Source organism: Podarcis tiliguerta (assembly GCF_965153285.1).
Source record: "Podarcis tiliguerta genome assembly, chromosome: 2".
Lineage (NCBI taxonomy): Eukaryota > Metazoa > Chordata > Lepidosauria > Squamata > Lacertidae > Podarcis > Podarcis tiliguerta.
Window position 1 is genome coordinate 42293359 of NC_139535.1, and position 24811 is coordinate 42318169.

The 24811-nt window shown below is 40.0% G+C and overlaps 2 protein-coding genes across 14 annotated transcripts in view; one reads left to right on the forward strand and one right to left on the reverse strand.

The window, feature by feature from the left end:
- Positions 1-7376, forward strand: part of TASOR (transcription activation suppressor) — a 68809-nt gene extending 61433 nt beyond the window's left edge. For 6 of the 8 annotated variants that reach the window (XR_014506335.1, XR_014506336.1, XR_014506337.1 and 3 more), the window contains 2 exons: positions 275-341; positions 4145-5073. Coding sequence is in view for 1 of the 8 variants with exons in the window: in XM_083420583.1 (XP_083276709.1) it covers positions 275-291 (17 nt within the window). In the remaining 7 variants the exon portion in view is untranslated. Of the gene's footprint in view, positions 1-274; positions 403-4144 lie in introns of those variants that run through there. The other 2 variants (XR_014506334.1, XM_083420583.1) reach the window with 2 other exon arrangements.
- CCDC66 (coiled-coil domain containing 66) overlaps positions 1-24811 on the reverse strand; it is a 40714-nt gene that overhangs the window by 12885 nt on the left and 3018 nt on the right. Inside the window, exons 2-18 of one of the 6 annotated variants that reach the window (XR_014506577.1) lie at positions 24549-24613; positions 23718-23743; positions 22818-23259; positions 21457-21622; positions 19967-20070; positions 17665-17783; positions 17081-17254; positions 16072-16203; positions 14638-14876; positions 13573-13657; positions 12499-12660; positions 11853-12000; positions 10459-10611; positions 8853-9331; positions 7412-7449; positions 2493-3799; positions 618-2462 (exon numbers count right to left, since the gene is read on the reverse strand). Coding sequence is in view for 5 of the 6 variants with exons in the window: in XM_083420938.1 (XP_083277064.1) it covers positions 278-552; positions 7412-7449; positions 8853-9331; positions 10459-10611; positions 11853-12000; positions 12499-12660; positions 13573-13657; positions 14638-14876; positions 16072-16203; positions 17081-17254; positions 17665-17783; positions 19967-20070; positions 21457-21622; positions 22818-23259; positions 23718-23743; positions 24549-24613 (2807 nt within the window). In the remaining variant the exon portion in view is untranslated. Of the gene's footprint in view, positions 1-277; positions 553-617; positions 3800-5003; positions 5530-7411; positions 7450-8852; positions 9332-10458; positions 10612-11852; positions 12001-12498; positions 12661-13572; positions 13658-14637; positions 14877-16071; positions 16204-17080; positions 17255-17664; positions 17784-19966; positions 20071-21456; positions 21623-22817; positions 23260-23717; positions 23744-24548; positions 24614-24811 lie in introns of those variants that run through there. The other 5 variants (XM_083420939.1, XM_083420938.1, XM_083420941.1 and 2 more) reach the window with 5 other exon arrangements.

Consider the following 24811-nt stretch of genomic DNA (forward strand, 5'->3'; position numbering starts at 1 on the left):
TCAAATGGATCTGGAAAGAAGGCAGTATGTATATAAGGTTCTAAAAGAAGACATTTTCCATCAACATTTTGAAATTAAAATAACATTGGTACATCGTGATATCTTTATTATTACACAAATATTTTAGATGTTATATTGGATTAATACTTTATTTTGCAGTTTTGTACTAGAAGCTGTTCATTAGAACAAAGGCTTCTTTGAAAAAAACATTTCAGTTCTGTGCAATGGTATACTAGTCATTAATCAAAGGCATTTCTTTAACTTTGTATTGTAGTACCGTTTGGCTGCTGATATTGTGGATCATGTGTTGAAGGCCTGGTCATGGGTGCATCTGGATCAAGGTAATACACTTCATTTGTTCGCACGTAAGGAACAAAGTGAGAAGAAGGTGGCCTTTCAGTTTCAGCACTTTGAGGTGGTGTTTCACTCTGATGCTTATCTGTATGGGTACTTTTCTCTCTTCCATCATTGCTATTATGAGCTTCGAAATCAGGAGTCTTTATTTGCTGCGGCAATCGGTTTTTAACTGCTGGAACGGGTGGCGATTCAGATCTGTTTTAAAACAACAACAATAACCTTCAGACCTGTTTCGCAAGCAAAAAGCTTTTTTTTTAAAAAAAAAAGTGTTAATATTAAGTTGTGCATATGGGAGGTTCTGAATTCTTATTTTTTTTTCTTGTTTGTTGAATTGTCTTCAGCAAAACAACTGAGATGCTAGTTGTATACCTGAACCAAGTCCTTTTAAAGCTTTATTTCCTCCCTTAAATCCTTAACTTACCTGAGCAGCCCACCACATGGGCAATAATGCCTAAACCAAGTATTTTTACTTAATACAAATATGTCCTGCTTTTTCTCCAAGGAGTTAATATGGTGACATATATATATAATCCCCTTTTTATCCTCACAACCCTGTGAGGTAGAATGGGTGAAGTTCAGCCAGATTTGCTAGAACATCAGTCCATTAAAGAGTTCCATCAGTTGCTTCTAGACATTCAACAAAATAAGGCGGAGAAACATGTTTATAGTTGCTGCATATAGGAAGGCGAATCAGTAGCCATGAAGCGAGAGCTGCTGTACAACTGTATGAAATATGGGAGATACCAGTGAGATAGTAACAGATCATGCGGTGTACTATTAACAAGCAAAAGTTTCCTTTGGGACATTGTTTTTATAGGACAGGGTACCTTGGACTGCAGTCCAAATCCCCTTGTACTTGGGGGAGAGGATGTTGGATTGTGTGGAGGCAATCCTCTGCTTGCTTCTGATAACTCAGCCTCCCTCCAACCAGCACAGACCTCCCCCTTCCTCTCACCAAAAGTGTAGTATCCCCACCAGCAGAGTCTGGCAGAGAACCCCAAAACGGAGCATTCTGAGGGCAGGGCTGAGCCAGCCTGGGCTCACAGCCATTGTCAGCCAGCACTGAGCTACATCCAGGCCCAATTGCTGCACCAGCACGAAGCTGGCACAGGTATTAGGCTCAGTTCGCCCAACCACCCTCCTAACTGGTTGGGCTGCAAATAGCTTTGACAATTCACACAGCCATAGCAACGGCAGGTTTGGATTGCAAACTTCCCACTTGGATAAATAGGAAGAAAAAACACACATTTTAACAAACTTGTTCAGGGGAATTCTGAAGAGTTTAACACGAAATACATTTGCGATGAATTTGTCATAGAACGAAAAAGTGAAGATGGCCATATAATGTTTTCATATACATCGATTCTGGACATGCATAGAATCACAGTAATAATCAAGATGGTTGTGGCAGAAAGATTGGTGACATGAAAATTCCTTCTGGTGGGTGTGCATGAAGCATCTACACTACAGTGGGTTAACTCACCACCACCAGTCACTCACTACATATGACAGGCAGGGATAGATGGTCAAACATTTGACCAACTAGCCAGCTTCTGAGACACTTTCCCACTGTACAAGCTGCATTGCAGCCATCTGAATAGCATATGTGGGGTTGGATTCCTCCTGTATGTCCACAAGACAGAACCTTTAGTAACTTATGTTCCACTAACTGGTTGCCATGCAGGAGGCATCCTGGATGCTCAGGCCAACAGTTCTACTACAGGCTGGACCTACTCAGGTGGTTGGTTGGCAGCACTTGCTGCAGGACACTTTGCAAAGGCTGCCTCTACCCGAGAACGTATTTTGACTAAGTACTTAGTCTATAACCTGAATGCTGTGTTGGAAGAGATACCCACACAGAATGCTGAGATCCAATAAGATACTGGGGTTTTTTTGGGGGGGGGGGTCGGTTTTTTTAGAACCCAAATCTGTTTTGTTTTGCTCTGAATCTGCACTGTGGAGGAAGACCATACCTAATGGACACCTGTGAATTTTAGACAATATCCTTCCTCAACGTTTTGAAACCAGCCAGTTGAAAGTTCCCAATTGACCTTTTCTCTGGAATCCTTTTAGAACCTGCGTGTTCCTAATAATTTCTGTTTAAGCTGCTGTTTAAGGGGACAAAAATGACTAACGGGTAGCTTGAAGGCTTCTTTTCCTCTTGTTGGGTGGTTTCTGTGTCTAGGGAAGACCTGTTCTGAGAGGGTTTGCACTACCCCTGAAAGAACAGGTTTGTAGTCTGGGCATGCTCCTGAATTTCAACGTGTCACTGAAGTCTCAAGTGGCTTCTGTGGCAAGAAGTGTTTATGCCCATCTTAGGCTGATTCGCCAGCTACAGCTGTGCCTGGACCGGGATAGCCTGGCCTCAGTTGCCCATGCTCTGATGACCTCCTGTCAGGACTATTGTTATGCATTGGTTGTGGGCCGGCCCTTGAAGGCAGTTTGAAGGCTGCAGCTAGTATAGATTGCAGCTGCTCCTCTTGAATTGCAGCAGCCCAATGGGGCCACATGACACCAGTTCTGAAACTGCTACACTAGCTGCCATTGAGCATACAAAGCATATGGCTTGGTACCAAAGTACCTTCCCAGTATTCCTGACCCACAATTGACAGGTGAGGCGTTGCTGGTGGTGCTGCCACTTAAGAGTTGCTCAGTTGGCAGTGATATATGACAGGGCCTTCTCAGTGGTGGTTCTGTGCTTGTGGAACGTGCCCCCTGGCGAGGTGCATCTGTTGCCCTCATTATTGTCTTTCAGAAGGAATTTAAAAATATTACTGTTTACTCAGGTATTTTATGGTTGTAAGATACTGTTCCTGGCAACCCTGAAATGATTGGCTGAGAGAACGACTGTTTTTAACTGTTTTCAGGATGTTTTTAATTATATTATTTAATAATGTTTTATTGATGTGTTTGCTGCCCTGGGCTCCTTTGGTAGGAAGGGCAGAATATAAACATGTTGCTCAAACAGGCTGGAGTGAATCTCCTTGCAACTTGCCTATCAGAGATTACTGTCCATTCTGCAGTGTTTAGATATTGCTCAGTACAAAACTATTAATAACCCTACTCCCTTAACCCTTGGTACTTCTGGGCTGAATGACAAGGAAGGAGATTTAGTAACTCCTGTGGTGGGTGGTGAATGATAACTACTATTTCCAAAATCCCAGTACGGCACCCATTTTATCCAGCCTCAAAAGATGTAGGTGCAAGGGGAAAAAAGGAAACCATAGGTCTGGGGAAGAGATTGATTTGTTTATTTCATAAAATTTATAGACCGCTTGTTTTTGAAAAATCAAAGCGGTTTCTTCCTAGTTAACCCCACTTGGCTCCACTTGCCACTTCACACTTCAGTATAGAGACTGAATTGATGCTGTACAAAATGGCTACCCTGTTTTCGGTGTTGGCTAGATGGCCACTGATGCCTGAAGGCCCTGACAGGACAAACCTTAGAAAGTAATGGAAGAAAATAATCAGAATTAAACAACATAAAAGATTGTGTGTTTTTCACCTGGCTGGTGTCAGCCCATTCTCCCTTTTCCCTGTCTGAGAAAGCCCATGAGTTATCACCATACAGGAGGGACTGAGAGAGCCTAAGGAACCTAGCTGATCCAGACCCCTTAAGTTGAGCAGGTGCGCCTGTGGCATAGCCAGGAGGTGACCAGTGAGGATAAAAAGAACCCTACACTTATCCTGCAAAGGAATAAGGTGAGGGGTTGCTGAAGGCTTTAAAGTTCTTGGTGTGTTAGAGCAAAACTACCTTACATCGTTTACTTCTTTTTCCTCCTTCTAGGCCACTGAGGTAGAGAGAAGAGGCAGGAGTGCAGCAGGATTGACCTTTCTTTTGGGAGGCTGTCTGGGACCCAAATAATTGGATCACTGAAAACTACTGCCGTAATCTCTTGGACCAAAGTGGAGGACATTGCTAATGCCACATTCTGTGAAGCTAGACATGACAGTCCCACCACTACCAAGAAGGAAATGGAAGCGCATTGTGCCACGTTTGGTAAAGTTCGGCTTGATGATCCACTCTTCTCTTCCAAGGAGGGAATAGAAGCTTGTACCCCATTCTGTAGAGCTGGGCTTGGCAATCCCACCTCCACTGAGCGGGGAACAGAAGCCTATTCTGCCAACGTGGGAAGATCATTGCTCTCCAGTAAGTGAATCTGTAGTTGGAACTGACATTGTGTTCTCAGGTGGAGCAAGGAGCAGTCTTGGTAGCCATTACATGCCTCAGTTGGAATGTACAGACTCTCTGCTGACTTGTTGCTGCAGTGAGCAACCTGGTCCAAGATGGTGCTGCTGGAGACTGGAGTGCAGAAGAAAAAATGTGAGAACCAGAGTCTCCATCTATTTTCCCTACTGCCTCTGAGAAATGAACAGCTGTATGTATTTCTGCACCAAAACAGGCCAGCAGCATCAGGCATAGGCAAGTTTGTGTGGTGACACATTGTCTTGATCTGAATAAAACAAGAATGCATGTGTATCTGCATCTACTTCAGCAGCTACCAGACCCCCACCCTTTGCAGATCTGTACATTGTTTTCCAGATACCAGCATTTTATTTGCTTTTTGTTTTACTTTTAATATTTGGATTCTGCTTTTCCACCAAGTATAGAGCTCAAGGCTCAGAATAACAACATTGGAAATTGGTGAATGTTTATATCAATGTACTTCGATACAAACACATGATATAATGCAAAAATAAATTGATCAAGCAATATTTCGATACAAACTCATAATTCAAAATATCCAAAATATTCATAATTTTGGTCACAAGGGAGGCAGGGCTGGTCTCGCTTAAGGCCTACATGGAGCAAACACTCCCTTAAAAACAGCCACACATCTCAGGGGTGTTCAACGTGCAAGTGTAGCCATAGCCAAAGCAAAGAAGAGGAAGGAAAGCTGAGGAGGGGTTTCCTACCCATTTTTTAAAAGAAAGTTATGGACCTGGCAAGGATGTGAAAGAGAACAAGGTAGTTCTGCAGAAGGGAGCTCCTGAGAACCATGAAAGATTACACTAGCAAAATTCCAAGAAAAGGGCTCTGTCCCAAGGCGAGGCAGGAAAGGAATTGGAGCAGCCTCAGGAACTGGTTGAGTAGTCAAAGTTTGATCATGTGTCCTTGCCAATCCTAGATGGTGGTGTAGTCATTGTAACTCATTGTACTCCAGACACATCCTGCATGCCAACCAGGGAACATCAGCTGTAACTTCATGTTTGTAAATTAGATTGTCTCAAATTGTTGAATTTTGATTACACAGAAAACTGTGGCGCTCCTCTGGTCTGATATTTCAGGGCCGTATGATGATTGTTTCATATTGGAAGAAACCAGAAAATGGTGTTCAAGCAACCTGGCCACCAAATTCTGTTCCAATTTCCAGCTGAAGTTTCCGAATCATCTTCAAAGGCAGTCCCACATATAATGCATGGCAGTAATCTAACCTAGAAGTTAGCAGAGCATAGGCTATCCCTGTACAGATGGGGTGCAGCTGGGCCACCAGCTGAACTGATGGACGGCACATGTCACCAAGGCCACCTGAGCCTCAAGCGATAGCAAAGGATTCAGAAGTCCTCCCAAGCTATGTACCTTCTCCGTCAGAGAGTGTTAACCCCATCAAGAGCAGGACACTTTCTATCCATCCGGTCTAGGGAGATTCCCACTAACAGTGCCTCAGTCTTTTATCTGGATTGAGTTTCAGCTTGTTGGCTCTCATCCAGCCCATTACTGAGGCAAGACAACGGTCCAGCATATCCACTGCCACACCTGCAGAAGCTGAAGTAGACTTGTCAGCATATTGCTGACAATGTACTCAAAAACTCTGGATAACCCACTCAGCAGTTTCATGTAGATGTTGAACATCATAGGGGAAAGAATTGAACCCTGAGGATCCCCACAATTATTATTATTATTTATTGAATTTATATACTGCCCTATACCCGCAGGTCTCAGGGCAGTTCACAGAATAAAATCAAAATATAAAATCACAAAATACATAATCAAAATAAAAACAACCACCCAATAACTATCCCCCCAAACCTCCACATTTTAAAAGGACATAGGATGTCAAATCAACTAAAGGCCTGGTTAAAAAGGAATGTTTTTGTATAATGAAGGCGCCAGGCAAACTTCCCTGGGGAGAGCATTCCAATGAAGGCTCCACTAGACTGCAGAGCATTCCCTAAGCATCTGAAAATGACCATCTAAGTAGGACCATAACCACTGCAAAGCAGTACCACCCAGTCCCAACTTGGTCAGCCGCTCCAGGAGGATGCCATGGTCAGTGACATCGAAAGCCACTGAGAGGTTGAGGAGAATGAACAGGAACACATTTCTCCTGTCTCCCATCAAAAGTCATCATACAGGATGACTAAACCATTTTCTATGCCAATACTGGGCCTAAACCCCGACTGAAACGGATCTAGAAAATCAGATTCCTCCACCTGGAGGAACACCTGGATCTGTTCCACAACCACCTGCTCAAAGAGAGACTGGCTACTAGTCAGAAGTTAGATTTTTCAAACCCAGGTAGCCTCCTTCAAGCAAGCAGAGCACCCCCTCTCTTCAGGACACATTCATCACCTCCCCTCCCTGCTACATTTTATCAGTCAAGAGGGGCAAGGGTCCAGAGCACAAGTGGCTGGCCTGACAGACCCAAGCACCTTGTCCACATCTTCGCGTCTTAGCAGTTGAAACTCATCCACCACAACAGGACTAGACAGTGCTCTGGACACCCCTAGAGATTCATCTGCTGCAACAGTGGAGTCAAGGTCCCGACAGATGCAAGCGATTTTATCCTCAAAGTGCTTTGCACACCAGTTACCAAAAGCTTCCATCAGTTGTGTTCTTCCTTTGGGCCAGACTGTAAAAGGCCTCATACTACACAGAAAAGCTCTGTCAAACAGCATAATGAGGATGCTATAGAGTAGGCCTGGCTGATATACTGTATTGGTATATTGCCCAGGACCAGTATGAGGGGCTAGCCGCGATGGTGGTTAACCCACTGTACTCCAAATAAATAAAGAAATCATTAAATACCTTACTAGAGAAGGAGATACCTACCTTTGTTCGCCTAAGTGGTTTTCTGGTGATTGTTCTTCCTAAAATAAGACCAAAATAAATAAATAAATAAGATGCAGCTTCTCACCCTCTGTATTTTGCAGTTAATAATTCAGATAGCTTGCTTTTTCTCCCCTTTGAATAGTTTTTTATAGCACCATTTAAAATTTCTTTGGAATTCCTATGGTACATACCAAAGGCTGTACACACACACACACACACAACCTTATTGCTGGTAATGTGTCACTCTCTAAGCATCCTCTCACTGGTATGATATAAAGAGAAGCCAGGATGAAGGGATGGGGCTATACAAACAAGGGCTGGCTTCTCCCCAAGGCCTATGGGACTAAAATGGCACAGAATTTAGGGTAAGGCTCAGAACTGCACTACGTGCAGGTGGGGAAAGAACTCTGAAAAGGACTTGAGCTCTTCAGCTCCTCACCCTACCTGTCAAATTTGAGTTAGGGGTGGCTAACCTATGGCCCACCAGATGTTGCTAGATTCCAGCTTCTGCCAGAGGGGGGCTATAGTCCAGCAACATCTGGAGGGCTAAGACCAGCCCCCCCCCCCATTTTAGTTTGTAATTATATTGTACCCCAGGATGGCAGACATAAAGGTTATCTCCTCATATCCACAGAACAATCCTGCAAGGAAGATTAAACACTGGTGTGTGATTGGTATAACAACATTTTACGGATATTTGGACCAAACAATATCTTAGAATATTATAAATTTCTGCACAACATTGGAAGTCTTAACTCATCACACTTAAATTATATGTGGAATGAAAGTTACCAAAATATGAAATCTGGGTGCACATATTGCATAAAGACATGTTTGCACAACATAACAGTTCCCAGTAAATAGTCTTGGGACCTAAGGCCTAAGGGCCTTTCTGGATAATCAATTTACTATGTAATAAATGCAGTTTGTTTCTCACTTGTTGTACATAGTCAGCAGCTCTTCCCTTCTGGTTTGCATCTCTGTAGCAGGGACACTGCATCTTCCAAGGACACAACTAGGATTCTTTCCCAACATAGCATATTCATTGCTAGTGGTTGCTATAGTATATGAGATGCAAGACTGCCACAGGCCTCTGTTAGGATACACTTAGGACATGGATTATTTATATGAGAAAACTCAAGGTCTTGTGAAATTTTCTCATAGCAGTCTTATTTTAATGTGTGTGTGGGGGGTGGGTTACATGCCCTTACAATATTAAAAGAAGAAAAGGAAGAAATAATCTGCTAATTTATTATATATGATCATGATCAAGATGGTGCTCAGATGCGCAGTAGTATGGCACCATGTTGGGCACTGTCCTATCAACATCTGTCCAGAGTGTTTGCAGTAAGAAATTATTAAAATCCATAGAAGAAACAAATGGTGGAGTACAGTATTGGCCTTTTGAGTACAATATTATCATGTTTCTCAATGTACTCACCTTATTCTTAACATCACATTCATGCTGAAGTGAGGGGGATTCATCTGGAGAAATGCCTTTCTTTTGAGTGAGATTTCCAGGACTATTTCTTTCAACCAACTGAAGCAGTTCCATTTGTCGTCTAGCTTTCTTTTCTTCCCTTTGCCTTTGCATACATCTTGGATATTTTTCCGATGCTGGGATATACCTTTTGCAAGGTTTGTTTATGTTCCAGTCTGGTTTTTTCCAATTCCTTTCAATTGCCTTGCCTTGCTTCTGTTTTTGTGCAAATTGTTCATATAGATTGCTGTAGCTGACAATATTCTCTTTTTCTGAAATCTTCTTTTTATCTAGATACTGTGTCTCTTTCTTGCACTTTTTGCTTTTGAAGTCTGCTTTATATTCTGCAGCAATACCTGGAGATTCACAGTCTGCTCTTCCTTTCCCAGTTTGCTTAGAGCAATTCTCAGAATTAGGGTGCACATCAATGTTAAAAATATCTAAAAAATAATGATAGATATTTGCTTTTCAAGTATTCATTTCAATGTATCCCTATTAAAAGTTTATTTAAACATCACTGAAATGGGAGTATTCCTTTTTCTTTGCATAGCCAAGCAACATAACAAGGAAAATACATTCAGAATTAGTAGGTATACATTTAAAACTGAATAGATAATTAATTGCAAAACTTAAAATGTACAAACAATTCTGTTGATTGTCTGCTGTGATAAGGAATATAAAATAAATTTACATATATACATATATGTGTGTGTGTGATTATTGGAATCAACTAACGGAGCATTTTAATGAACTATTTATATAAATTAATATCTAGCATTAATGAGAAAAACACAAGTGTATATGTATAATATCTGTACTTATATATCCTTTTCAATACAAAAATGAGGGGGAGGAAATGAAACACTAAAGGTTCAAACCTAAACAAACTTAAATCCCGTTGAACTCAGTTGTACTTCCAAGTATATATCCATAGGATTGTGCTATGTGAAGTCCATTGTGTTGGTGATTATAAATTGTGTCGCTGTCCTAGTTTCCCTATGCTGTGCACTGCTGCCAGTTATTGAGAGGGGAGAGGCATGTTGTGGGTGTAGAACAATAAGCTCCCCCAACAACTGGTATTCAGAGGCATGCTCTGTAATTAGGGCTATAACAAACTCTGTTATTAAACTATATTATCAGTATTCTTTCCCTACATGCTGTAGTCCTACTCTCAAAAGCTACTTATAACTCCTTTGTAATCTTGCTCCATATATCCCCTAGCGGTACTAATTTCAAGAATGGGTGATAACTATGAATGCACTAATTTCTTAACTATGTAAATCTTTCAATAAATATCATCAACTGTATCAAAGTGAACTTGGCTCCTCCTCAGTTGTTCTTCTTAAACTTGCAGAGAAAAAACTTATTCGCATCTGATTTTCTCTTACACTTAATAGCACACTATAGACTTAATGCTAATCTCATTTGATCAAGAATGTCTGAAGAAGTAGTCCCTCATTAATGAGGAAGAATATAGGATCCCCCTCTCTAAATTTACTGTTTTACTAGTATAAATGGTAAGACCAGCAATAGATAAGATAATGGAACATGTAATTAACTTGTATACCTGTCTGCACAGCAGTGTCTTTCCGAGGAGAGAGAATAGTTTTGACATCTTGATTCATTAGACTGCTGTTCTCTCCAGAACAGTGATCATTATTATCACGAGTATCAAAAAAGCCATTCAGGTCAGTACAGTAACTCTCACATGGTACATCACCTAAAGGGGAAGAAATAAAATATGTATTCAAATACTGCTAATCACTCAAAAGTTAATGTTTCAAATAAACTGATCAGTTCATAAATCACAGCTTTGTCTGAATGTGTACATTACTAACAGGGACTGCTAAATACAGGGGTTGTGAATTATAATCAAAATAGTTAATAAGGAACTATAGATTATAGGATCTCTGCCCATCCTATAGAGTCAGTCTGAAATTTCATCATGGAAGTTTGGGAAATACAGTGGTACCTCAGGTTACATACGCTTCAGGTTACAGACTCCGCTAACCCAGAAATAGTGCTTCAGGTTAAGAACTTTGCTTCAGGATGAGAACAGAAATCGTGCTCCAGCGGGGCAGCGGCAGCAGGAGGCCCCATTAGCTAAAGTGGTGCTTCAGGTTAAGAACATTTTCAGGTTAAGTACGGACCTCTGGAACGAATTAAGTACTTAACCTGAGGTACCACTGTAAAGGAGGCCACCAAGAGATGCAAATTCCCCTCCATCCAAAAATTAACCATGGATAAATTTTTCCTGTGTTTTTTCATGGCTTTTTGGAACAGTATGTTTCCCTTTTATATGGTTCTTTCGATGCTCCTGCAAAACGAACAAAACCCAGAGCATCTGGGTCTTTACAGTAAGAGCCAAGCAGCCAGACAGTGACATAATGGCACCATATAGCCAGAATCGAGGAGAAACAGGGCTCTATTCACTCTCACTGTGACTGGGTGGAGATGGGAGGAAAGTGAATGTACCCTCGTGGGCAGAAAAAAGTTCCCAACATCTTCCCTGTCGTTTTCATGTCCCTCCTGAGAAAACTGCTAAAGAGTGGAGGCAGACATTTTAGGAGGTGTGAAAGTGTTTGTGAAATTCAGCCTTCTGTTTTGGCTCTCACTGAACCAGTCTGACTGAGGTTATGTTAAATATCTCTGTGTCAGGGAAACACGTACTTCAGAATTTCTAAGTACATTTCATTCAGTGAACTAAGGATTATAAATAACTACACTTCAAGAATGAAAGAACTACTACGCCATCAATGTGCATGGCATTTTATAGGCCGAAAAAAGTTCCCCACCTGCATGGCAACTAGGGGGTTGTGCCAAAACCTTTATGGAAAGGTGGATTTTTGAAAATATTCTATCAGCAAGATTCCTGAAAGGAACAATTCTTATTTGGGAGGCATTCTCAAGGAGCAACAAATCAACTCTGTCAAACCCACACCATTTAAACCTGATACTTACCACCACCAATATTCTTCTGCAGTTTGGAAATATCATGCCCCTTCTGAGCCAAATCTTTAATGCGCTGTTCCTGTTTTAATCTCTGCGCCAACTCTTGAGCTCTTTGCATTGTCTGGTATAGCTCATTTGTTTTAACGGTCATTATCTCCTAAATGATAAAGGAAATATACATATAAGAATATTTAGGAAGGAACCAAGACAGAATCTTGAACTACATACCTCTACGACTTGCACATTATGTGAGCTTTTCAAAAATAGGAATGTGAACATCTCTATATACTGAGAAATGGGGGAAGTAGATTTTACTTGTAACCATACCTAGCAACAACTAAGGTGGCTTGGTTTCTCAGCATGTGAGGGCTGAGCTGTGGGCAGCAGTCTGAGGTGAGCTGAGAACCAGAATCCACAGGACAAGCCTGTAGTTGGAAATGAAGATTTAGTCAGCACCAAAGGAAAAGCCAAGAGGCTGGATTACAGAGCAAGCCAGAAGTTAAGACTGATTAAAGGTTATAGGAACAAGCCAGAGCTTGTTGCTCAAGCAAGGTGCAATGGGAAAAGCCCTCTTATTCTCCTTCCTGTCCAGGAGAATTTAATAGCCAGCCTGGATGAGCAGGGTCTGCCAAGGACCTGAAGATACTAAACCTACCTCTTTTTGCTTTTGTTTGAGCAGATCATCTTCAAACTGCTTCTTCATTAGCTCCTGCTCTTTTGCAAGTCGGCGCTCTTCTTCTTGTTCTTCTTGTTTCCTTTGTTCCTCTTCAAGTTGTTTTTTCTTCCGCTTTTCCTCCACTTGAGCCATTATGGCTTTCTAGAAAAATCAAATTGATGATAAAACGCTCTTAGGAATTAGGAATCAAATGTCATTTAGAAAAAAATCCTCTAAATGTTATACTTTTTGGAATTATTTCCTAATATATATATTGCTATTTGTTTTCTTATTGTATCATTCCCATAAGTTTTTTTAAAAATTCCTACATCTGGATTATGACTAAAAGTACTATGTTTATCTAGGACTAGGGGCTTTTAAAACTTTTTCAGCTCCAAAAATCAGAGAAACATTTTTGAACCTATATTGTAGTGTTTTGACATGTGGCTAAATAGAAGGCTTAAGGGTAACACAGGAAAAATATATCCTTGTCTTATTTTCATATATGAGAGGCCTTTTGAAATGGATGAATTTTCAAACTTAGTAAGTTATATATTTCAATATAATTGTATATTTTACACTATGTTGTAACTTGTTCTGCACCTTGGGATGAATGGTAGGATAGAAATGCTATAAAGAAATAAATAAAACAATGTTTCAAATATTGAAAGTGATTTCTTCTAAGAAAAATGAAAATTCCATTCAACTAGTTTAATTTCATTTGCTGTTCTTTTCTTTAATATGTTAAATTGTTCTTAATTATTTTTAATGTTTTGTCAGCTGATTGTTTAAGAAGGTTTTTTTTAATGATAGACACCTCAAGCTTTTCTTTCTAAGAATAAACTCAACAGCAATAATACTAAAATCACCACCAGATTTGTTTAATCAGATAAGAGAAAAGAAGCTGTCTGTCATGGTTCTAACTACAATCCAAGCCCAACTACATCATTACACTTCCTCTCATTGCTTGTTCAGTTTATGTTTTTGGTCAAGTTTTAATGTTTTCTTCCACTTAATAGAAAAAACAGGAAATTAAACACACACAAAACCCTACATTAGAAGTTAGTGATCTACCTGATGTTCTAATTGTTTTTGCCGTCTCCTTCCTCTCTCCTCAATTTGAGCAGGATCCATGAGGGCAGTCATTGAGCGAAGAAAACTGTCAACAGAAAAGCATTTAGTTACACAAACATCGTAATTTAAGTAAATACATTGCTACACAACACCCCAGTCTTCACAGCAGTGCAAGATTCCAGGGGTCCAGGCTCTTACCCAGAGTCTGTGCTTCCTTTTGGACAATGAGGCACAGTAGAGACTGTGGTGTCTTTATGATATTTGGTTTATTTGCACATATATAGAATGTGAGCCTGGATGAAGAGAGTGTAGAGCATTCACAACCCAAGAGGGCCCTGTTCCTTCTATTACTGCAGCCTCTGATTCCAAGGGACCGTGAACATTGTGTTTGCCCCTCTCTACAGCATAAAACAGATTGCTGACCTCATGCTATGTGCTCCCCCTTCAGCTTGCAAAACTAACCCCTTTACCTCATCGCCCACTGCAATTCTGCCCCTCTATCCTGACTGATCTTTTGTCTCTGCTTACTATTTTTCACCTCAGGGAGGGCTTTTCCCATTTTCTGTCCTACCCAGACAGTTAATGGGCTAAAGACTGGCCATCATTGGTCCCTGTGCCTCCAATGGCCCACACTCAGCTAGCTCTTCCAAGATGGCCTGGATCATTAGCATAAGCTGAATCTAGAGGTTTCCGTGTCTGGCAAAGTTTAGTCAAACCTAGATTAATTCTAATTTATGCTAAATCCAATAATTGTAGGTAACTTGCACTCACAAACTCTGGCCTATAACAATATCAACACATTGTACAGTGTAAAAACCCACCCAGAACATTTCTGTACATCTGCTATTACAGTGATAATATTTAATGTAAATTTTTATTTACTGACTTTTAATGAAATAAAACTCCTCTGAAGAAAATTATTCTAGAGTTCAGCACATAAATTGAGAATGCTAACTAAAACCAAAATAAATGTACTGAACGATTTCCAAAGAGCAAACAGCATTATAATTGATTATACTAATGAAATGTTGGCATCAATTTGGGAAACCCAAGGGGGGCATTCACCTGGCTTTCTGATTTGGCTCTGAAATGTTTCCAGTTGCCTTTCCTGAAATCTCCACTTCTGAAGGCGTGAGATGACATGAAGTTGTAGGTGTAAAAGCAGTCTGGTGCTGGGGTTCAGGTAAAAGTTGAAAAATTTCAGGCTGCTTTTTATACGTTGTATTTAAAGGGTATTGTGAAAATGAATTAGCATGATTTCTGAAAGAATCGAAATGCATTGTCCACTTGTCATGCTCTTCACCCTAAAGAAAATTGAAGGAAATATATATATCATTTTAATGCACATCTCAAGTTTTCTGCTATAAGGCCCTCAAAGCAGCAAACAGTATGAATTATATACTGTAAAAGTATGTGTGTAGAATTATTGTTGCTACTATTTTAAAGGAACTATCTAAAATATGGGAAACCCGCTTAAGTTAAGACAGTGTGAAGTACTCCCATCTGAGCTGACCACATCTCAGAAGGAAAACAAACCTTTTAAAACAGAGTTTGACTTCCATCACCCTTTTTGCCAGTATACGTTCTTCCAGGTTGCCAGGTCACCTGACTGAGCTGGTGCTCAACTCCAGTGTGAGTCCCCCTTCCTGCCCATTTTTCAGGTCTTACACCATCTTAAATTCCACCAGGCTCAGATTAGCTGGCTGGGTCCCATCTGAGCCAGGACAGGGAACTTACAGCAGCGTAGCTCAGGTGAGCAGGAACCAGTCGGCTAAACCACTAATCTGCCATATCCTAACTCACTCCTCCCAGCAGAGCTAGGATTAGGTTTATGCCCTCAGCAGTAAACTACTGAATGCTTAGAAGCAAATCCCACAGAGATTAATAGGGTTATGAATACTCCACACTATTTAGCATTGCCCTTGTGCTCTCCCATTGTAATTTCTAAAAACATTTCTAAAAACTTGCTGAGCATTGGGCTGCAAGTTACTTGGCACTAGGTCCCTTTCTGTAGGACTTTTAAATGGGCATAGTTTTGCACTCACAGCATACACCAGGCATGGGCAGATGTTTGGGACTAACAATTCCCATCATCCCTAGCTAACAGTACCAGTGGTCAGGGATGATGGGAATTGTAGTCCTAAACATCTGGAGGGCCAGAGTTTGCCTATGTCTGGCATACACAATCATCCAAGAGCATATTTCTCCAGCTTCTTGCAGAGGGCGCTAGATACAAATAGCTAACTAACTAACTAACTAACTAAATAAATAAATAGCAGAGCTATTAAAGAAATGGGTACATGCTACTCCCTCCCTTGCTCTCCCAGCTCTGATATCATGTAGCACAAGGGCTTTACACATCTCATTATATACTTGATGGCCTCACTCATTGAATTCTCCATTCTCTGGGTAATTTTATTAACTGGGCCAGAGTGAAAGACATGGACAACATAAACCATTTCTCATTTCAAATTATTACCCTTCATAGACCACAGCTACCTTGGATAAATTACACTTTTCTTCAAGTTTTCGTAGCCTGTCAGCTTCTTTTTGTTTATCAAGTTCTTCAAGCCACTTCTTCTGCTGCTCACGTTTTACAGCACTAAAAGGATGCTCTACTGGTGTCGCTTCCTAAAAGAAAAAGGCAACATCTTTTACTTCCATTTACTCAGATTAATCCATTTGATTAGTATTTGGGCTTTACACTATAAAAGTGGGACACTCTGTACATGCATGTGTTTGAATAATCAGAGCAACTATTTTAAAACTGGGTCTTGATCACATCATTGCCATGCAATTTTTAACAGCTGTATAAGTTCTGCTATTGGCGCTATTTATAGCGCATATGGGGACCCCAACACTAGAGGGAGACCAGATTTCTATGGGCTGTAGTTACTGGATGCACATCACATGTGATTCTGTCCTTAAGAAACAGCTAAAATCCATGAGCAATTTCCTGGCTCACAATAAATTTTAAAAGTAGTATTTGGTGAGTGTGTTATCTTCTTTTTTGGAAATGCAGACAAAGTAAAGGGAACACAGTTGTCCCATGACAATTTCCTTACAAAAGTTAAGGCAAGCTGGTTTTATAGAATGGATCCCAGCAGAGCATTTCATGTCCTTTTATGTAACTAGAATAAATGACATCTTAGTACTAATACTAATACTTAGTATTAGTACTGTCTTGATAGTTATTAAAATGAAGTCAATTTCAGCCTCCACACATCTCACATTCTACCATACTGGAGAGATAACATTTCCCAATTGAGAATAGCCTATGACAAAAGGACGGCAGGCAACCCCTCAAGTCTGATCTGACATGCTGGATTCTACTTCCAATCCTAAGTGGGTTAAATAATTCTACCAGTGTCCTAATGCTACTTAAGGCACCTCTGAATGATGCCTACTCAGCCAAGCTCATGAAAGCCACATTCCAAAAGCAGAGAAATGCACTGTCCAAAATTTAAGGTTTAAAAATGTGAAACACTGCATGCAAATAAATTCTTACCCCTAACACAAATGCTGTTCGAATAGCAGCTGGTAAATCAGGAGAACTGAAACTAGAAAACTGTCCAGTTTGGCCACTTGAAACACTGGGTGAAGTTTCACTAGCCTCAGTGGTCAAAGTTCTACAAATGTGGGTATCTTCCGTTGCAGCACTGAAGTCATCTGAAAATGCCATCTACAAACAAAGTATCTTGGTGACTTCAAATGAACTGCTTTTTTCCATTGGTGTTAAAATGTAAACATGTTTCATGCAATTATATATTATTCAATTTTGTCCAGTTAAAAAATACGCACACACCCATCACCACCACCGTGCTTTAGGAATTACAATTAATTGTAAATGCCTTTGCGAGAGAACTTCATAAAGGAAGAGAAATTTCTTTAAGATGGGCCTGAAAAGATATTTGCAATAGGACATGGGACCTCCAAATTATTTGCCTATTCTCTAAAGATTTATCAGTGTGTACAACTAAACACAAAAAGGCAGGCATATATTTTAAATAACAGCACAGGATGGAATTACAATATTGGCAAAAATATAAGCAACATTTATTGCATTGAACAAAATGGTTTGTTTATTTCTACCTGAGTCATTTGCCCCTTGTCAAAGCAACAGCTTACTGTATCCATTTTCTGCCTCAGGTGATATTTGGACTCTGTTTCCAAAGTTTCTTTCAGTTTCTTCTTGAAAGCTATCTGTTCATCTTTAAATGAGAGAAATCATCAGTGTAATGTCTCTTTGGCTCATTCTGGATGTCACAATATCCACTGTGACAGTGGATCTGCCAGGAATAAGCCTGGGCCAGGATCAGTCCTCCCTATCTGTCATGGCAGCACAGAGATTGAAAGCTTTTGTTTCTGGTCCCCCCCCCGCTAACTGCAATATAGCTTTATGTGGTGCTGGTTCTAAACAAACCAGTTAAGATTAACCAGTTTGTTAGGTTTGGATGACATAACAAACTACAATTAATCAAAAGCAGAAAGCAAAGTTTCCAAGCTCCTTGCAGGTGCACCAGGGGAAGGGAGAGGCAGTGCATAAATGCATGTCTTGCCTAGGCTCATTCCTGTCATGCTAAATCATGGTTTATCACTACGTGCAAACACAGCCCCTAAATACAAATAACCACATTGCCAAAAGGAGAACTATGAAGCTTTTTTAAAAAAATACAGAGTGGTAACCAAATCTGACCATCTGAAAACATGGGGGAATGCATCAGCAGAACAGAGAGGGGTGAAGTTTTCAATTATCTCCTCTTCCTTTCTAGAGTATCTCATCCCTCTCCTCTCAAAAAATAATCTGCTCTGTGGGTCCCAACCCTCTAGAGGAGATTTAAAGCGGGGCACAGGCTGCTGGGGGAACCACCAACAATTGCCTACCTCCCCACTCCACTGATTATTCCCCTTCTGTCAGTGAACAGTCACCAGTGAGTGCCACCCAGGGAAATCATAGTGTAAGTTAACAAAAAATAACCAGACTTTGACAATTTCTTTTTAAAAACGAGAGAAATTTGCTCTAAGTTCAGAAACTCTCACCAATGGGAAATGATGGCAGAGAATGCAGTAAATAAAAACTGAAGTAAAAAAAGTTTGCCCCCCTCCTAAAAAGCTTAGAATTAAGTGAGTTCTAAAAATCACTGATTAATATTTTAATGTTTTAATGCCCCCCTCCTAAGAATGCTTTGTTTAGAAGGAGAAAAAATGCCCCGTCTTCTAAATTTCAGAGCAGTATAATTTATATAGCACTTTTAGGCTGTGATTCAAAGAACACATATCTTAGAAGCAATCAGTAAGAATTACTTCCTGGACAATGCACCAATCTGTATTTCATCCCCCCCCCCCCTTGTTAATACTTAGAACCACTCTGCAGAGGTCAGTATTTTTTATCTCCATCTTACATATGGAGAACAATGAAGAATCTACCCATAACCAGAGAAGAAACTATTTACTCAGTTTGACAAAGTTCTTTGTGCAGTTGCTAAGTGAACTGCATGCTGGGGCCCCAATCCATATTTATACAGGCTTTAACCATTGGAAGCCTACTAAAGCCCCATTCCAGTTTGGTCCTTCCATACCTTCCATTTGCACTGGGGTAAAACTGTGTTATGGGGATGCGGATGGCGTTGTGGGTTAAACCACAGAGCCTAGGACTTGCCGATCAGAAGGTTGGCGGTTTGAATCCCCACGATGGGGTGAGCTCTCATTGCTCGGTCCCTGCTCTTGCCAACCTAGCAGTTCGAAAGCACGTCAAAGTGCAAGTAGATAAATAGGTACTGCTCCGGCGGGAAGGTAAGCGGTATTTCTGTGCGCTGCTCTGGTTTGCCAGAAGTGGCTTAGTCATGCTGGCCACATGACCCGGAAGCTGTCTGCGGACAAACGCCAGCTCCCTCGGCCTATAGAGCGAGATGAGCACCACAATCCCAGAGTCGTCCGAGACTGGACCTAATGGTCAAGGGTACCTTTACCTTTACTAAAATTGCCTTTGGAACTTGCAATTTACTTCTATATAAACCATTCACACTAACTGACTGAATGGCATCGCATCTAATATCGCCCTAAGTGGAAATTTAAACAGTCACTGCGGTTCAGTCTTGTAGTTACAACAGTATGAAGGCTTATAAAAATCGCAAATATTTTAGGTAAGTTATTTTTATTTGCTTGACACATACAACTAAGTGGGGAGAAATGAAAATGTTTAAACGTCAAGGTCCTTTACTTTAAATATCGCATTAATAGTACAAAAACACCACTACCCTATAAAGCTTGGCTTGCAGATTGATCATATTCCACCCCCTTGTATACAGTTAACTACAGCAACAATATCTATTTGTAAAATGAGGTGGCTGTTTAACAATTGTAAGCTATAGAAATGCAGTTAATTACACTGTACCTAGTTCCTTCTTCCACTGAGACTTCTTCGCATCTAATAAGGTTTTGTCCCTTTCTCTTTCTCCCAAAGCACTAAATATATCAGCTGGTTTCCATGAATTCCTGCTGAAGAAAATCAAAGAGGTTTTAAAGCTCAGTTATTAAAGTAACTGCTAATCATATTGGGTTGACTCTAGATTTTGCTCTCCAGCTGGAAGTGGGGATGAGGCTACTTTAACTGATTCTTCCCACCAGCCTCAGCCTGCTTAGCAGTACTTAGCACCACCTCCCACCCTGTTCCAGGATGTTGAGGAGAAGGGAAATGGTTAAAGTTAATTCCCCCTGTATAATCTCTCCACTGCATGAAAAGCCCTTCTGGAAGGTGAAGTCTGAATCCAACCCTTTGAGAATGATAGAATCAGAGATGGGAGACTCCAGACAGGCTCATGTTGATATAATCCTTACAGCACTTCCAACTTGGTACAGGGTATATCAAATACTGTATCTTTTGACTAGCTACTTGCCTAGTAACTCCCCACTAAAGAAACAGACTAAGGCTGCATTCCTAATCCCACTTAACTCTGAATAAGCCCCACTGAATTCAACAAGACTTATGTCCGTGTACAAATGATTGGCATTGCACTGTAAATATTTGACTAAAAAATAAAAGGACCAAATGAAACTAGTGTTTATGTTCATTTGCATAATATCCTCAATAACTGTATCCAAGAGCATCCAATCATATGTAGTGTTCAAGTGAACAGTATGTATAGTTTGAGATATAGGCTTGTGTTCAACGTAGCGCTAAGGAGATCATGCTATCAGCGCAAGCATTTCTGCTTCCCCTGCAGAATGCTCTCCCCTCTCCTCTCCTCTCCCTGCATGCTGTTTAGGGTGCTTGCCCAACCTTCCTCAGTAGATTTGGGGAGGAAATGGGAGAAACTCCCATTGCACTAGTGGGCATCCTTGCACTGGCTTCTTTTAGCACAAGTTAGATGACAAAGCCCCATAGGTTTTCATGCTAGTATTCCTATATCATTCTATAGGGCTGGGTGCTATATACTGTATTGGCCTGAATATAAGCTGCACCTTTAAAATTGGAGGGGGGAAATGAAAAAAAGAAAAAATACCCGAATATAAGCCGTTCCATTCCTCGCTGCTTCAGGCTGCATACTGGGCAGGGGGGGAGCCGGGCTATGTTGCCAGCAGCCTTTCCCCTTCCTCTCCCTCTCCCTCCTGACCTTGGGGGAGAGAATGCAGGACAAAGCGCGCTCCTGGCGCTGTTGGCCTCGCACTCCTGGCTGCATACCATAAAGTTGTGAATATAAGCTGCACTTAAACTTTTCATGGTCAGAATTTGGGGGGAAAGTGTGCCTTATATTTGGGCCAATACAATATAATGCTGTGTAAAAGGGTCTATCCACTGTACATCATGACACAGTCTTTTTCAAAGCATTCATATTATTTAAAAAATTCAAATAATCTGAATTTGAGTTTAAAAGACCTACATACGCGATAGCTTTCTGTTCAGCCTGCTTGGATATTCCTTGGTTTTTGTTTGAAATGAAACTATGTTCACTTGGAACAGATGGAACTTCACCAGCCTTTTGGAGTAATCCCATTACGTTTTCTTCTGTGGTCTGAGCAGCAGGAATGTTGCTATCTGCACTGCTTGTTACTGGAAAAGAAAAAGTACCATTGAAAATTAATGCTGCGGTAGATTTTTTCCTCATTTCCTATCCTATGTACAACCCTTTCAGAAACCATTCAAAGTTAGCTAAATTACATTTAGGGTTACATCCAAAGTTGCTGTTTTTACTTAAGGGAGATATCCCTAAATCGCTTTTCTGATGAAACTGTGATGCCAGGACTTCTAACCATATTTACTTGTAAATGAAACAGTGGTGCATTAATGTGTTTTTGGAATATTCAGCATACTTATGCCTGTGAACCAACTCACAGTTACTTTTTAAACTCTGAATTTAAATGGAAAAATTCAAGCATATTACATTGCCATCTATTGTGAATGGCATATAAAAACAGAAGCAAGGACCTAAATCTTCCCATTTAATGATGTAGATTATTGCAGGAAAGCCTGCAAAATATGGACCAGCTCTGAAGTTGAAAGCAGGCACAAATATAAACTAGATACTATTTTCATCACAAGTGTAAAGTACCATTAAGCTCTATGAGTGGCTAGTTGCAAACCTAGAGCCACTTACTTGGGAATAAGTCCCACTTAACATATGGGACATACAGCTGATTAGACAGTAATTTGACTGTATTGTAAGAATGCATTTTCAGACCTTTCTCCAACCTAGCCAAGTTTTATGTCAGTCAGAATCTGGTAAGGTAGGAAGCACAAGGTATATTAGTTGGTACTAAGAACTTACATGATTTAAGTTGGTTGGGAAAGACCTATTTTATAACATTTAGAGATTCACAGAAATAAGAGCAATATTTTTAAAAGTTTACACCAAAATGAATTCAGATAAATGCAAATAACTTCTGAAAACCAGTCTACTATACTGTGAATAAGTACAGTACAAATTAGATAATACAGTATTCCATATCAGACCTTTAGGAGGACATCACAACAAGAATCAAACTGCATTAAGATCTAAATTTAAATGAAACATGACTTCTTTCCTAAGCCCAAACAATGGACCATATATTTCACTAAATAAATAATATGGCTATGAGAACCACTGAAAAGCCATTCAACACTAAATTAATTTTCTAGTTTTTGATCCAACAGTGGCTTATTTGATCATTTTATTTTGATGTAAGCATCTCATTACTTTCCAAGCATCAGGCTTATTTTAAAGTAATCAGGAAATAATTTGGTTCTGTGTAGAAAATAAATATCTTACTTCTTTTTTCCTTCTTTTCATCCTGAAGCTGAGAGGTTCCTGTAGTTGCTTCTTTTACAGCCATCAAAATCTGTTCAAGCTGCTGTTGCGTTAAACATACCAAATTGTCCCTTAGCTCCTCGACGGAAACAGGATGTTTTTTGAGTTTCTTGTTTGATTCCGGAGGTTTCTTGATTGAAATTCTGGTGTTACCCGGCTTTGCAGTTGTGTTCTCTTTTTGAATGATAAAGGTGCTGTCTTTATTGCAAGGTTCTTTGGATGAATCCTTAGTAGATATCAACGTTTCACTATTTTTCCCATCTTTTGTCAGGGACAGTCTTGATCCCACTTTCTGTTTCGTAAAACATTCACTCTTTTCACAGGAAGTGTGCAATGATTTCAGAATATGCCCATTCTGTTTTGTTCTCAATGTATGTTTAAATGTTTTGTTTTTATTACACATCTGTTAAGACAACAATAATGAGCTTATTAGAATACCCTCCAAAAACTGAAGCTGTTTTCCTAAGCCATGCTGATGAAATGGTTTTTAGTTGTTCCATCCAAGGAAGTAGGTCCGCTCTTGAAAAATTAATTTTAGAATTACAGCCTATTTCAAAGGAGGCTGTACTGGAGAAACACAAGAAGTTCAAGCAGAAATTCAGATTATTTTTCCATCTCAATACTAAAACAAATGCTAGCATGCGAACTAATTTAAAGGCCATTTGACCAGAGTCCAACAAAACTTACAAGTAATTCTGCATGCCCAAGAGGGCTTTAAATTAGGGGTTTTCAAAAAGCCATCCAATTCATGCAACTGGAGGGGCTGTCAAAAGCAGTTTGTGATATGACATTGAAGACTGACTTTAGGGATTGCAAAATCAGCTTACGCAAAATAAAAAGTACACTTTTAAGAAAACTTACCTTTACACTTGGTTTGGATTTACTCACTGTGAAAGAAAAATACATAAGAATGAGAACAAGGTCTAGGGCAATGTCAGCTTATAACAGGGGAAATATCAGCTGGCAAAAATATCATTGGCAGTGTGGCTAAACCCCTAATGTGCAAAGAGAACAAGCACTAGATGAAGTGCTCCTCCATTGCTCATTTGTGCCCTCCTCCTCTTCCTTTCGTGCACTAACTTAAGCATTAAGTTACATTAAACCAGAGTCCCAGTCATGTCCGAGCCAGAGAAATCTGGCTTAATGCCAGCTAACAAACCAAGAAAATAAGCCAGAATTGGTTAACTCAGGAGCTTATTCTCAAGTAACTATGAAGGACTGTAGTCTTAACATTTTTGTAAAATTCCTGTACACCCAAATTAATTATTTATTATAGTTATCTGTCTCTCATTTTTTTTTTAATCGCAAAGCGACCTACATTTTAAAAAATAAATAAATCCAAATACTGGTGAACACTGGTCTCTACAGCCGCAGCACGCATTGCAATCTTGCAACGGTTTTACTTCACCCCCCAAAGGTGCATCCCTCCATTGTCTCCTGAGACAAATGGATGCCAACAATACAAAGTGTGGCTGTTAGTCCACCTGGGCCAGAGTTGTCTACTCTTGACAGGCACTGCTCTTCAGTTTCAGGCAATTCCTATGTGCTGCTGTAATCAAACCACAGTAGTTTGTGGTTTGAATAGAACACATCTCACGCATGTATTTAAAAGTCTGTTATGAAACTCATTTTGTCTATACAAAGACTGTAGTAAATCTTAATATTGACCATTATACATAAAAGTAATCATACCACAAGGCGCCACTATCAGTCTAGGTTTTCCATCCAGTATTTCAGTTTCAAGCTTTAAACCATCCCTGTAATATAAAAGAAAGTAAAATGTGTCTATAATTGCAATTTTGATGGGGAAAGACAGAGCATAATTTTTAAACAGTAATCATGAACCAATGACACCCATTTCCAATTTAAATATTGTCACAACAGTAAAGATATAAACTAAACACTGCCATCAAACGAAACACTGCCATTAAAGAGCAAAAGGGAGAAGATGGAAA